Source organism: Vidua macroura, chromosome 4, assembly GCF_024509145.1.
Source record: "Vidua macroura isolate BioBank_ID:100142 chromosome 4, ASM2450914v1, whole genome shotgun sequence".
Classification (NCBI taxonomy): domain Eukaryota; kingdom Metazoa; phylum Chordata; class Aves; order Passeriformes; family Viduidae; genus Vidua; species Vidua macroura.
The window spans coordinates 31,337,538-31,352,534 of NC_071574.1; the positions used below are offsets into that span (position 1 = coordinate 31,337,538).

General features: G+C 39.1%; 1 protein-coding gene across 1 annotated transcript; it reads right to left on the reverse strand.

Moving 5' to 3' along the window:
- Window positions 1-3,992: 3,992 nt before the first annotated feature.
- Window positions 3,993-9,321, reverse strand: FGG (fibrinogen gamma chain). The gene is made up of 10 exons (XM_053976770.1): window positions 9,201-9,321; window positions 9,061-9,105; window positions 8,442-8,625; window positions 8,237-8,330; window positions 7,153-7,283; window positions 6,382-6,515; window positions 6,063-6,247; window positions 5,108-5,385; window positions 4,593-4,762; window positions 3,993-4,228 (listed from the first exon to the last, which is right to left on the reverse strand). Exons 1-10 carry the CDS (start codon window positions 9,273-9,275, stop codon window positions 4,214-4,216), a joined length of 1,311 nt encoding a protein of 436 aa, XP_053832745.1. The 5' UTR covers window positions 9,276-9,321; the 3' UTR covers window positions 3,993-4,213.
- Between the last annotated feature and the right edge of the window lie 5,676 nt (window positions 9,322-14,997).

The window sequence follows — 14,997 nt, forward strand, 5'->3', positions numbered from 1 at the left end:
TCAAACTCAAAAAACCTCAATTTTTGACTCTATAATAGACACAAAAGTCTAGTGAAAAATCACAAGCTTGTGATCTTCATGCTCAGGAGCACAAGAATTGCAGGTGCAACCTTCATGGGTTCTCCTTGGGCATACAGTCATGGACTGTGCTCTGCCACAGGATCACATATGATATTTCTTCCACTCAACCCCTTCTGCCTCACATTGAGCATGGGGATGGTGCTCCACAGGCAAGCATCTGCCCAGAGCTGTCCACTCCTTGTCATTGTAGGATGATGCTCTGCAGACTGCTTAAAGCTTCAAGGATTTTCCTGTGGTACATTACATTTGTTCCCTGGCCATAACTTTCCCCTTTTCACAGTTGTAGAAACCAGGTGAGAAGGTTAAGTCAAAAAGTAGCTATTAATTTTTGGGATCCATTTTGATAGTCTGAAGTCTTCAGAGCACACCCAATGTGCAGATCCTATTGCTGGCAGCTGCCTCTCGGTGCCGGCACCACAGCTCAGAGGGAACAGCTGGCAGCCAGCTCTGAGACACGTGAGTGTCTCGCCTCTGGTCCCACAGGAACTGGGTGATCAGGGCAGGAATAGCACCTAATTCTGCAAGGTATCAGCTTTAAGGAAGGGACCACTGTGCCCCACCCTGTCCTGCTAACTGTATGTGTTACAATCTATGTAACAGCTAAAGCATCCTTCATATTGCAGACGTGACATGTCACTTGGGTTCTAACTTTTCCCAGTTTGTCGATGCTTGATTTTGTGATCATCAATAATAACATTATATTTGTAATTTAATAGGCCTTAAAAATCAATAGTAGTAAGAGCACATAAACCACAAGAATTTCTGCCTTTTCAACCATGCCAACATAGGATGTGACAATTTGCCAGGTAGTGTTCCAGGCACTGGTCACCAGGGTAACAGGGGACATGGCAAGTAGCATGTTCCAGACCTCTTTTGACCCTGAGGGATGGCACAGCTCTCTGTGACACTCAAACACAGTCAATTTAACTCTGGTCCATGTAAAACTTGGCCACCAAGGCTAGAGGGAAAGAAGTTGATATCAGATCATAAACATTAGGTAAGCTAAGAGGGGTTTCCTGCTCGCTGCAAAGGCAACGGCTGGGGGAAGCTGGGGTGAAGGAGGAGCTTCTCAGGCTCTACAGTCAGGGGCTGAATCTGTGTGCCTGACCTTCAGCCTGTACCTCTGCTTGCATGCTGCAATCATTCAGTCACTTCTGCCAGTGTTTGTTTGAAAGGCTGGAGGCCAAGAGGTAGATGAACTTTGGATTTAACTTTAATTCAGGACCAAAGGACAGAAGTGCAGTTCACTACTTCATCTGCCCTGCTCTTGGCTGAATGCCACAGTAACAGTCAGGGAGTCTGGGATTTAGAGGTGGTTTGTGTGCCATAGATGTGAGCCTCACCTTGTTTGCCCAGCGCTCTCTGGTGCCTTCTGCTCTTCTTGCCTGCTCATTCATGACCTGTCTATGGGTGCTTTGTCTTAGACTTCATTCTCCTTCAGACTCAGCTCTCATCTTCACTTTCTCTTCATATGCTCCTCAGACTACTTAACCCTTTTGAAGTCATTACTAGTCAGTCCCAGCACTTTGTCCCACATTTTCCCAATGCAATATCCGAGAAGTCCTGCAGTTCATCCACTTTGATTCTTTCTTCCTCTGCCTCTTCCTCATTCCCCTTGCCTTTGGAGTGAGATTCCTCTGTTTTGTGCTACAGTGGTCTTTGGAAGAGTCACTGCAAGCTCAAGGTGTGAATAAACTTTTATAAAGTGAGAGGTACAGACTTTTCTAAATACAGATAACTTTTACTACAGACTACAGTCGGAGGGTCATGTATGATAAAAAATTATTTTGAAAAGAGAAATATGCTCAGCTCTCAGCATACAAAATTGGGGCAGTAAGTTCAATTGCAATGTACTTGCTTGCAAAAAAATAATACTGAGAGTATTATTCTATTTTTAGGAGTTAGTAAAAACAGGTCTTTTCTGGCCTCTTTCTGATAGACAGGGTATTGGATACCATAGCACGGAGCTTCCAGATGCACAGATTGACAGATTTCTTTCAGGGCCCAGAGAGCACAACAGTGGGCTGGGATCCTGCAGACTCCCTGATTAACTCTGGCATAGGACTTCATTGAAAGATCAGGCTTCTTGGATTCGCTGACTCTGACCCTTCTGACCACTGGAGAAAATGTTCCTCTCCAAAGATTAAAATGATCTGTGAAAATTTAAAGACACCCATCAGCAAACCAACTGGAAGAATAAGCCAATCTTAGTTATGGTGAGCAATCCATAAAATGCCAGCTCATATCCATGAAATTTGTGTAATTACAGCAGATTGCCATCAAATCACAGCCAAAATCTAAATCAGGAGAGGCAATAACAATTCTGATCTAGCAGAGTGTAAAAACAGGTATCAAAGTGACAGAGGTGAAAGGAATATTTTTTAAATCCATGTTGCAAATATATAAATAATATCAACTTAAAGTCATGTCATAGGTGGCATAAATTGAAAACAGAAGGTGGAAGGGACTCAACCAATGCTACTCAAGTGGCTATTTGCAGAACAAGGAGTAGACCAGGCTTGCCAACCCTTCTCTTTCATCCTTCTCTCCAGCCTCTCTACACATACTGCTTCAGCTCCATGGAGCCACAGGAGCAGCCTTACAGCACAAAATGTTCAGGAAAACTGCTTTGCTTGGTGAGGAATTGAGTGTCAAGGCTGGCAGTGAGCTGTGCATCATGGCTGGTTGCATGGGTGCAACTAAATTGTGCAAATATACCAGTTCAGTGGTGTGGAGGGGTCATCCCTCCTCTCAAGCCGTTGTTAACCTCATCTGACCCTAGCTAATGATGACTTCTTTCCTGAGAAACCTGTCTTCCACTTAGATTTTGGTCCAAGAGTAAAAATTCAACTATGTCAAAATCTTAATTAAAAATGAGAGGGAGCTGGCAGTTTATCATGATGTGGAGACTCAGATCCAGGGAAGATGCTCAGCACCAGCCTCACCAGACATCTAGGCATCAAAACTGGAAAACTGTTGAGGCAGCACAAACTGTCTGTAAGGTCTCTTCTATCACTGCAATGTCCTTCTGTCTCTAAAATAAAGCACTTGAATGTGCTATTTAGAGAATACCAGGCAAACTTCTGGTCTTTCATAAGCAGCTAAAAATAAAGACCAGGACACACTTCCTATTTCACTTCTTAATGCATCAGCTTGAGATAGTGGTAGTTTTGAGCTCTGGATATATCTTTTGTTGAGCAATTTATCCACCAACATAATTTGGTTTGCTAACACACCCCTCAAATGCACTCATCAGATTTTGAGGAGGTACATTCAGACAGCATTAGAAATTCTTTGCTGGTCATGATCTGTGCTGCAGATTTGCTTATGTGGATCACATGGAAAATTATTATCAGATCCAGAGAAAGAAAGTAACATGCAATCAATTTCTGCTGAAAATTTTAATATTTTTTGATTGCATGGCACTGAATACGTTGAAGCAATTTTTAAATATTTGTGGAAAAAAAAGAGGATTGCATGGGAATAATAGCTGTACAGTGTCATATAGCAAATGAAACTTATTCCTCATAGAATTTGAGAAACTTGTTAGTATGTATGGTCTGGAGTAAAACACCTGTTCTTGGTCACTAATACTACCTAGCACATCCCAACTGAAACTGTATTCGTTACTTTGTAGGAAGCTAAGTTAAATAGTCTTCAGCAATAAAATAGGCTACTTTCAAGTTGCTATGTACTTTGATCTATGTCACCAAACAACTTTATTAGAAGACTTGAAAACTTATGGATACTAGTCACGTGAAGAAATAGGTCAAACACATGCCTCTAAAAAAAGAGCAGGAACTGATGGTGTAAAGTTCATGAATGACTGAATCAAGTAGGTTTGATCCAACTATCAAAAGTTTTCTTTATTTTGTTTGGCTGGCTGTAGACCACAGATAACAAATTCAGACTTTTTTTTGTAATAATCAAAAATTTATTGAGAATGTGTACAGAAAAAAAAAAAAAAAACCCAACCGTCTACAGAGGTATGCACTGCTCAGGGAAGAGTTTTGGGTATCTTACAGTCAATGTTGCTTTATAGTCAAAACTGAACTGTGTAACATTTGATAAGTTCAGTGTCTAAGAAAAGATTTGCTTTTCTTGTTCAAACTGGTCTTTTTCAAATCGTCCTTTATGCGTCTCCAACCTAAAACAAAAAAAAAAGAGTATTTTAATGTTCTTCTAATGAAAGAAGTATATAAGGCTATGATGACATGTTGATAGTGTTCATACATAGTTATATTAGTTGGGAATTAAAAATGCAGCATTTAAAATTCACAAAGGCAAGGGATTATTCCTGATCATGAGACTATCCATTTATCTATCTATTAAAAGAAACAGTAATATAGAAGGTGCACTAAAATTAAAGTACCAATACTTCTGTGACAAAATGGTAAAGCCAACTTCTCTAAGATGCAGTGTGCTTAACTTCAGCTGCCCATGCTCAGTGTTTGAAATTATTACAATGTTCTGTGTTCATTTTAAATATCTCCTTGGCCCTGTGGTCGAACCTGTTTGACATTGCCTAAGTTGTGCTGCTGTCCATCTACTGACAGTCTGTTGAATGGGATGATTTTCATTGCAGATTTCTTCATGGAGTACCACCGGTCACGCCAGGTTGCCCAGATAATGCCATTGTCAAATCCAGACGGACCAGCATCTTCTGATGTGTACACACCACCTAAGAAACACCAGTTGGAGCAAAACAGTTGGTTGCTTTCTAAAATAGTTACTGTGCCCATACATTTTTCTGGTCCTGACACCTCCATGGCATCCCTGGGTGTCCTAACAGACCCTGTGCACTGCCTTTCTCCCCCTATTTTGTTTCTCTCAGGACTGATTCTCCCACTTTGGAATGGAGAGCAGTCATAAATTCTGACTACTGGTGCTAACCATTATTGCAAAGAATGGGCCATGCCAGCTTTGGGAAATCCAGAAGGCAAAGTGTACTCTATAGACGTGACCCATTTTCCTTTGTCACTGAGATGTGATGTCCTGTACTACAAGCACTTAGAAGACACCTTACCTACATAATATTTGCCATTGAGGTGGCCGGCATGGCATCTATTCATCCACCACCCGGATCCGTCTTGCTCAGCACAGTTGCCTTCATAGTTATCATTGTCATTATCATGGGTACTGAACCGCATGCCGTTGTGGTAGGTGTAGGATTTATCACTTGGGTCATCCCCAAAATTGTATCCATCAAAGGCATCCCCGGCGTCACCCCCGATGAAGTAGGCGTAAGTCAGTCGATACTTGTCCTCTTCACTTCCCACTCTGAATACGGCATAGTCAGCAGTGCTGTGAACAGAGGGCAGTGCTGAATATGAGCATGCTGCATTCCCAGCACATGCACAAGTGAAAAATGCATCAGTGTTAAAACTGCAGAAAAGGCATTTATTGCATCCTAGCATTTTAAAACTAATTGTTTTTATGTGACTGTGGGCCTCAGCTCAGTGACACGCATACAATCAACTTCTGTGCTCCAGTACCAGACATATTTTCTGACTGATAGTCTTTAGTGATGTATGAAATATCCACATTATCAACACACACACATATATATATATAATCTCCCAGGTTCATAATAGAAATAGAAATAGAAATAGAAATAGAAATAGAAATAGAAATAGAAATAGAAATAGAAATGAAAATAATAGAACCAGACCAATAATAATCATGTGGTCCATAAGATATGTAAGACAAAGAAACTTGAAGAGAAGAAACAGATTCCTTCTCCCTAATGAATGAGTGCTGACAGCATGCGGCCTCTGACAGGCACATGTGCCCGGCAACAAGTCACACCCAGTGACTGCTGTCACAGCTGTAAGTTCAGGAGCCAAAGCAGTTCCATGCACATATTAGCTGGTCTAAGAGTTCATAATTTTTAGGAGTGACCTTTTGTCAATACAAACTGATGCAGCAGTGGGAGCAGTAGGTTTTAAGCTGTCATTTTCAGAAGCATCATAAGCAAATACCTTTTTTTGCCACTCCAGTCCTCCAGCTCTATTCGTAAGGTGTATGGCAGAGTGGACTGTGTAGTTATTAAATGCATCTTTTCATTGCCCAGCCAGAACTCAGTGGTGTCATCTGGAGACAGATGTCCAAATCCTTCCTTGTACTGAACCCAATTTTTACTGAAGTCTTCGCTCCCATCCAGTCTCTGTGGGAGAAAACCAAGAACACCAAAAACAAAAATAAAAACCTCAGTCAAAAAGATATGTATCATATGTAAGTAAATAAAAACAGTGCTGATGCAAAAAGTTTGTTTATAGCAATAATACATAAGTGGCATACCCTTTGTAGTACTGTCCAGCCATTGCCATACGAGTCAATCTCGCAGTAGACTAGGAATGACTGCTTTGCTCTTTGAGGCTTGATAAAGTACAGACCACTTTTCCTTGCACCCTTATTTGCAATGTCTTGACAATCTGAAGTAAAGATATTCCAAAGATCATTTTCAATCTAGCTACAAATCTATCCTTGCATTTATTTTATATTGTAACTTTCTTAGTGCAAGAAATGCAATTTATCTAAGTACCATTGTTGCAAAGTTTGCTATTTAGTCCACATACTTCAGTGTCATTGCCATAAAAAATACTACCAAGAGTCACAGGACTTGTGTAAGGTGAAGATGAATTTAATCTCACGTAGAGTTTAAGCAGTGTAAAACAGTCATTGCATTGATTTCCACAGCAACAAAGAAAGATACTTCTGGATCTAATGGAATAATTTTTTTTTTTTCCACATGGCTTAGTAGAAATGTGATAATGAGTTATATTCTTTTTGTCCCAGGTCCATGGAAACTCTAGTCATGTCCCTCATGTTTAGCACACATTTTGGGATAATTGTATTTTGGCCAAAAAGGCCAAGCAAGAACTAAGTTCCACCTGAATCCTTGCCTGCAGAGCATCTAGCTTGTACTGACCGGTTTTACAATTTGCAATTTTATATATCCTTGCAGAAGTCTATGACCCATAAGATTCCAAGTAAATTATTGCTGTGATGCCAAGCGGCAGCACTTGCAGCTGAATTAACCCTCCACCATACAGGAAACATTCTGCACACCTCTTCCAGTTATCTCCTGAATTTCAGCCTGGTCCTTGCACGGCTCCTGACAGAGTGACTCAAGCTGGGCAATCTTCTGTTTCAGCTCTGTGATCCTGTTGCTGTTCATTATATGTGTGTCTGTCAACTGTCTGGACAGAGAGACATAAAAATGGGTTGTTGTATCCGCTGTTTAGGAATGTGTAATACTCATTAATTTCCCTGGACGCATGCCTCATGTATCTAATGTGCTGCTACATGCACCCCTGTAAAACAGGTTGCCTCTATTAGCACTGGTATTCAGAGTTAAGGGCAGGCAAAATAGGAAAGCACATGCTTAACCTCATGCAAAATCTAACGATAAGCAAAACTTGACTCTAATCAGCAAAACTCGTACCAGTAATTAATGTATTAATATAACTCTATGGAAAGTTTTACTTTGCTCTCCTGAAGTAAATGATAAACTCCTCTTCAATTATGGATGTATTTGTAAAATATATGTGCTGTAAATAAACTGTTGTGTCAGAATGCCTAAATAATCTTTGACATAATGTCATAGAAGTGGAGACCTGTCAAAAAACATATCCTTATGATTTAGAAACATGAATGATGTTTTCAATTCTATTTCCAATGTCAACTTATCAAAGACTCTCACTGAGTTTATAGTTACTTATGATTTAGAACTAGGTAACTGAGGTAATTTTCATGGATATGTGCAGCAAAATTGGCCAGAGTGAATGACTGCACAAACATTCCACATCCTCTGCTTTACAGCAAAAACTCATGACCTCCAAAGGTCATGAAAAACAATTTAAGGATAGCTGGCACAGCAGGAGAAACATAAATAAAAATATTGCCAGGCTTCATGGCATTCTTATCTTGCACTTCTTGCACAATTAATGGTTTATCCAGGTGAGCAGAGAATTCAATATCAGCTCCTCATGATCCTTCTGTGTCTTGCGAGGCAACTACTAATGGCAGTGTGGGCAGAACTGTCCTCAAGGGCACAAAAAACCTTTCTGAGAGAGGCTTTTTGGCACTTGACAAAAGAACAGAAAGAAAACAATTTGTATTGTCACTGGCAAAAGAAGTGGAAGATACCTACTGTATAGTAGTTTCATGAGACAATATAGTGTTTTCATATCTGATAATTTCTTCAATTATTTTCCTGGACTTTTGAGTGAAATCATCAATTGAATCTGTAAAATAGAAAAGGTACAAAATAAGTATAAAAAAGAAAAAGAAAAAGAAAAAAAAGTAAAACACATAAATACTATTTTTCAGTTGTGTACATATTTTTATATGCTCACTTGGTAATGTCTGCTTTTCTGAAGGATAGAGGCCTTGGATGTGTTGGATCAGATGGTCTGCTGTTACTGTGGCGTTAGAAATCCGCTGCAAAAGTCTCTCCATTTCCTGCAGGTCATTATCCACAGTGGGATGGTACTTACTAAGGAAATCTGCAATGCCACAAGTTGTTGGGCAGAAGCTACCCTGAGGAGTAAAGAGACATTGTTGGCAATGTTTCAGGGGCAAAGCAAGCAGAGCAGAATATTTGGGCAAAGGAATCTTCAGACACTGCTGACACAAATGATAAAGGATAAAAAAGGGCAGGCATTCACAGCAGACTTTGTCTGCTGTAATTGAATTTTCAGAGACAGTTTACTTTCACACTATGTGCACACAGCAAGAAAACAGTGCATGCCATTACTGTAGCATCTGCTGGATATGTGCTTTCGTCCACAGTGGAGCCTCCCATACACTTTTACCAAGCATATACTGCTATCAGTAAATGACAGGTTTAAGCAAAGCGCACTTAATAAGTACTGAAAACAATGATGAGGTTCAAGTGATAACACTAGTTAATAATCAGCATAGAAAAGCTTTGGTTACATTCTTAAGATAAAAGAAAATTGTTCAGGTACTTACAAATCTCTCATCCAATATGCAGCAGTTTTCTCTGGTAGCAATGTACTGAAGAGAAGAAAGAGGGCCATTTTTAGTGGATTTTCTCCAAGACCACTTTCTGTGCTAAGATGCAGTTTCCTAAACACCGTCTCTTCACTTACCGCCATGCTGGTAGAAAAGAGCAGGGAGAGGAGAGACCCCAGGGGAGCCCAGCTGCACAGCTTCAGCCCCATCATGTCTGTCCCACCGGGCGCAGTTGTGCAGTCAGCAGCCGAGAATGTTCAACCTAGCACAGGGTGGCAGCAGTTTAAGGCAGCAGGCTGAAGCTGGGGGCGGGCACTGGGAGGTGGTGGGAAGAGGTGGGGAAGGGATCTGAGGTGGATTCCCAGAATTTGCACATACACTCCTCCCATTTTCAGAACCCGCTTTGCACTTAGTCTCCTGATCTCTGCTCCAGCCAGGTCTCAGGGGAGGCAGGAAGGTGAGACAAGGCATGGAGATGCTACACCTAGTCACAAGCATAATCAAACTCACATTGCTTTGTAACGGGGGCTGGCAGAAGTATCACTCTAATAGCACAGGGAAATGCCACAGTAGTAATCTGAATTATCTGTACCAACTATCAACTGCCTAACAACAAACGATATTTTAGGATTATGTAGGCCTGTCCCGCCACAGAACTGTACGTGTTTTGCAAAGAGACTCGACACCATTTTCCCAATTCCGCAGATGACGAAACTGAGGCAGAGAAAGGTGTGAAGTCATTGGGTAGTGGCATATCTGGAAAAAAAGTCTGAGGTATTTGTCACAGGCAATGAAAGTATGAATGTTCCCTATCCTTCAACACAGTGAGTCCATTCCAATGACTTTGGTCAATGCTTCCTTGCTGGGGAGCTAATGTTGGTATCTGCCTTATTCAATACTGCTACAAGACTGCTGACAAGCCCTGTCTTCTGCCATGAGCTTTGTTCCAGCAAATTACTGTTGTATGTCCTTTTGCATGCTTTCTGTATTGGGAACATTAACACCTTTCCATTCATGACCTAGACCTGGTGCCTGAACGGTGGCTTCTGCAGAGAAAGCTTGATTTCGTGCCTGTACAGCATGATGAGTGATAAGGCAGTGTTGAATGAGGCTTTTGACTCTGTTACATGTTTGACCAAATGAAGAGAACAACGGTGAGAATGGGGCTCACGGACAGATCTGTTGTTACTGGGGTCAGCTTTGTGATTTGTGAATTCATCTCTGTACAGCAGGATCAGTGTTTCAACTTGGCTTAATAGATATTTTAAAAATGGAAAAAAAAGCATTTTATAGGAACCAGATTATTAGAAAATTAGATATAATTATGCCCTGAAACATGGAGAGTTCCTGACCTGTATATCCTCTTTTAATCTGGTCAAATTGGATCAAGCAGAAGGTTCTGATCATGTTCAGAGATCCACCCACATATTGCCAAAAGGAAATGTGAGCGTTTAAGGTGCGAAAAATCAATCTGATATGACACTTACATGAGGGTGAAGCACTGTGCCTGGGAGAGTCAGCTTTCCAGTAACTGTACTGGTGACCAGTGAGTTAGTTGCCAGGCTGCCAAAAGTCTTTTCCAAAGAATGACTGATGCTAAAGGTTTGTCTTTCCAAATCTGGTATTAATTACCTTCAAGAGCCATGTGCAGCATGTGCTCTCGTTGACCTTACTGATAAAAATAGGACATGGTTCCATCTTTTACAGAGTTACTTCTGTTTCCTAAAGTATGACAATAAAGTAACTAGGAATGGGTAGAAGTCTATCTGCTGTTGTTTTTTTTACTGTTGCTTCATTGGTGCTTTAACATGGACTGAGGAAACCACCGCTGAACCTCCTTGTCACTGCTGCTCATACACTGAGCTTGCTTTGCTTCATCTTTGCAGGTCATGGCACAAGGGTCCACAGGGTCCTAGAGATACCATTCCAGAGGCTGTGCCCCAGTAGGATTCCCTTAGATATGACAAGATAGCATGAGTAGGTTGTGGGTATGATCTTTGTTAAGTAACAGCTTTAACACAGATGTACACTGCAGAGTACAGATGGGCACGTACTGTTCGTGATGCAATAGGTGAACCATGTAGCACAATTCAGGTATCCCTTATCCTCTGACAGAATAAAGAACACATCTTTCCCTTTTGTTACTAGAAGTAGTACATGTAGGCTTGAAACTCTGTCAGAAGACTATTTGGTAGCAGAAAACAAAACAAAACAAAACAAAGTGTTCTTGTCCTAGGCAAGAATTTCACGCGTCAGAGATGACAACAGTGAACGGTGGCAGTAAAAGCCCAGTTAATCTTGCATTAAAAACCCCAAGATTTTATAATGAAAGCGTGAGAATGACTATAATGACACAATAACAGTATATAAATAGAGTTTCAGTGTTCAAGGTAAATGTCTAATTGGTGGGAGAAACAAAAGGATCATTATTGCTAGAAATGGGTTAGGAATAGGAAACCTGTATATATTTACATTGATGAAGGAGTAAATTTTCAACATTGCTTCAATGATTACCAAATATTTGCACATTGCAATTATAAGTGTTGCTTAGCTGTATTTGTGGTTACAACTGTGGTACTTCTCAGCAGAAGATGTAAATATTTAAACCTCAGGAAATTTTTGTTTGCTTTACTGATTACATGGTCATGAACAATTAATCATTTCATACATTTGCTTCTTTTTTCTTTTCTTCCTTTATTCCATCTTTCATTACTTAGAAAGATCTTAGTCCTACTTTTAATTAAGTTGAAAGCAATACATATTCCTAGTGGAATGACTACGTGGTATTTTTCGTCTCTTATATACCATTTTGTCTTGGTGGGTCCTGGTTGCAAAACAGCTGACCCACTTACCAAACCAGTGTGCTAGAGACCTAATTGTATCCTCAGATGTGTCCACCCTAATTTAGCTGTATTGATTTTCTGGTCAGTGTTTTCTTTCCAGTAAGTCTGTTTGCTGGTTTGGTAACAGATGAGGAACAATTTGTGGTAGCACAGGTGGAAGGAAGAGTTCTCAAACTCAGTGTACTCTTTTCCTGCAATTTATTTTTGAGGAGAGAGTAAAGGTGAATGATTATTTGTTTGAAAGAGCTTTCTTCAATTCAATATTGATTACTATTTTTTGTCAGCCACTGGGACACTAGCCAACACCTGCCCATCATTCATAGAAAATCTTTTCTCAGAAAAACAAACCAGAAGAAACATGTTTGTGTCTGTAAATTAGTTCCTGAATATCAGAATATCCTTATGGCTGCCTTGGAAATACATCTGTTTTTTAAGCTTATATTTACTTGCCTTAAGAATCTAACCTGAAAAATCAGTCTACATTTTAGAAATGTTAAGTGATGAGTTTTAAGATTTTTTAATGGGCTTTTATTACTATTTAACTGAAAGTGCTCAGTGGACTTGACATGAACTTGCATTTTTTCAGGTGCTCCAGCAGATAATTTTCCTATTTAAAAATAAATAAATATGGAAAATACCAAATGTTAAATTATGAAAAAAAATCCCTACAATGCTTTGCTATCCATCACCAATATGTATCATCCTGCTTGCATTACTAAACAGATTAGTGGGCAAAATCCCCTTTGCTAGTTCAATCAATAAGTGTGATAATTATATTGAGAAATAGAGACAACTAAAAAGCTGTCTAGTAGTGAAGCCATGCTGATGGTGGGTAAGAAAGCCAAGTGCACTGAAGTGAAAATGAAAAAAAAAGTTTTGTAACTTGTCTTTCTCTTTCAATTTTCAAAATGTGGGAGAAAGGTAAATAGCAACATTTTTTTTCCCAATTGCATAGTCCACTCTGTGCAGCACATTTCTTCCTCACCCTTCCTGAAGTGCAATGAGTCAACAAAAATCAGTTGCTGTGCAAGGGAGAGCCTTTAATTTCTTTACACTTGTGACACCAATACAGGTACTTGCTGTGCTTCAGCTCAAATACTGGCTGGAAATAGTTGTTTCCTTGAAAATTAAGTGAAGAACAGTAAAAACTGTAGGTACTTCATATCAGCCAGAACCTTTCATTTTGAAAAGAAATTATGGGATATTTTGCTGCCTCCACACTGGGAATACACGCTATAGAGTGTATTCTTTAATACTTACAGGCTAATGTATTTTCTTAAATCAAAACATGGAAGTTACATTGATTCATGATGGTTCATGAATAATCATTAATAACGTAAAAGATTCTTTGTTTTTTGCAAAGAATAAGCAAGGGTTATTGCTTTAATACACAGTTCTTATTTTGACTTAAACTATCACTACAAACAAATTTAAATAAATTTGTTAAAATTAAAGGGCCAAAAATCAAGACACTTAATCATCAAGACACCTCATATCCATAAGCCAGATATTTGATGGTTTGAATGAGCTATTATCTTATTTTTGAAAAATCCTATAGTGTTTCTGATTATTTAGTTCTGCTTGATGCATTAAAGATTTTATTTAAACTTCTTTCAAATCTTAAGGTATTAAGAGTGATCTTATATCTGAAAAAAGGAATATGATGTAAAGGAATGAAGTCAAGATGATTCAGAAGATAACTCATTCTGTTGTTTTGTCATAGCTGAGGTTTTTCTGAGTCCTGTAGTACAGGACGTTATACTTTGAAATTCTAAAAATCTACTACAAAGCCCTAAACCATGTTCAGTGAAACATCATTATTGACCTTTGAGTTGTTTGTGCCTTATTTAGGGGTATTTGATGCAACATAGTAAATTCTCTGTCTTTACTGATGTACAGAAACCATTTTCAACTGTTGATTCACTTAGAAAAGGTTGGTATTCAGACTGTCTGCAGAAGAGAGATTGCAGTGTATACTTTACCTTGAGGGCAAGAACAGTGAACTTATTTGTTAAACAAAGAGATGCACTAATTTGTGGGAATGAGATAAGTAGTAAATTCAAATATTTGCTGAGTATTTTGTAATTAGTTGAGAGGACAGAGCCTCAATAAACTAAACAGAGCCTACTTCAATAATCAAACATATAGGCTGATATTATTGGTTTGAACAGGAATTTATTGACAATAACATTAAAGGAAATACAGCAAAAATGTGATGTATTTCACAAGAAACCTCTGGCCTGTGAAATACTTTGCCTGTACTTTTTTAAGCAATCAGAGGAAGCCTGACAGTCAGAAAAATCCTGGAAATATAATGGAAAGTGTATTTGTTTTGGAAAAATGTATTCTGTGTTGTCCTCCCTGACTTCCAGGATAAGGCTTGAATGCCATTAATTCAGGATGATGGAAGTAGAAGAATGAATTCCACAGTTCTTTTACACATTGTCTGTGCTCCATGCTGGTGCATGAATCTTTTTACAGGAAGAGAAGCACAGACTTAGCTGATTAAATGTAAATATAAGTATTTAGGATCACTGAAGGAAAGAGAAGCTCAGATTTATCTACATGTAAACCATGAGCAGAAAAAAAAAAATCTTATTTCCTCTTCTTTTTTTAATCTGTCGTCTTTTTCTTTCTCTGGCATAAAAAATAAAGCCAGAAGATTTTTCTTTCCCCTGATTTCTTCTCACAAATTTTGAGAGGAATTCTGGCTTATTCTTAAAAATTTTACATTAAGCAATGGGTTCCTATCACGTGAGTGAGTTGTGACAGCTTTTACTGTTGACCCATATCCTCTACACAGGTCACAAATGCAGTCAAATCTTTACTAGCACCTCCTGTCTTTGAATTCCACACAGGCTTGTTCCTCATAGTGGTTTCTTTTGGACTTCACTGACAACCACACAGTGCCATCTGCCGTCCTCAAAGAGCAATAAACGGTTCCTAAAATCTCTTGAATCATCTCAAAAAACTCTCAAAATTAAGACTTGACCATTGCAGAGCATTGCTTCCCAAGCCTACCTGGAAAAGAACCACTATATAATTTGCCTGTGTTTTCATTAAAAACAATGCTAACCTCATGTATGAAATA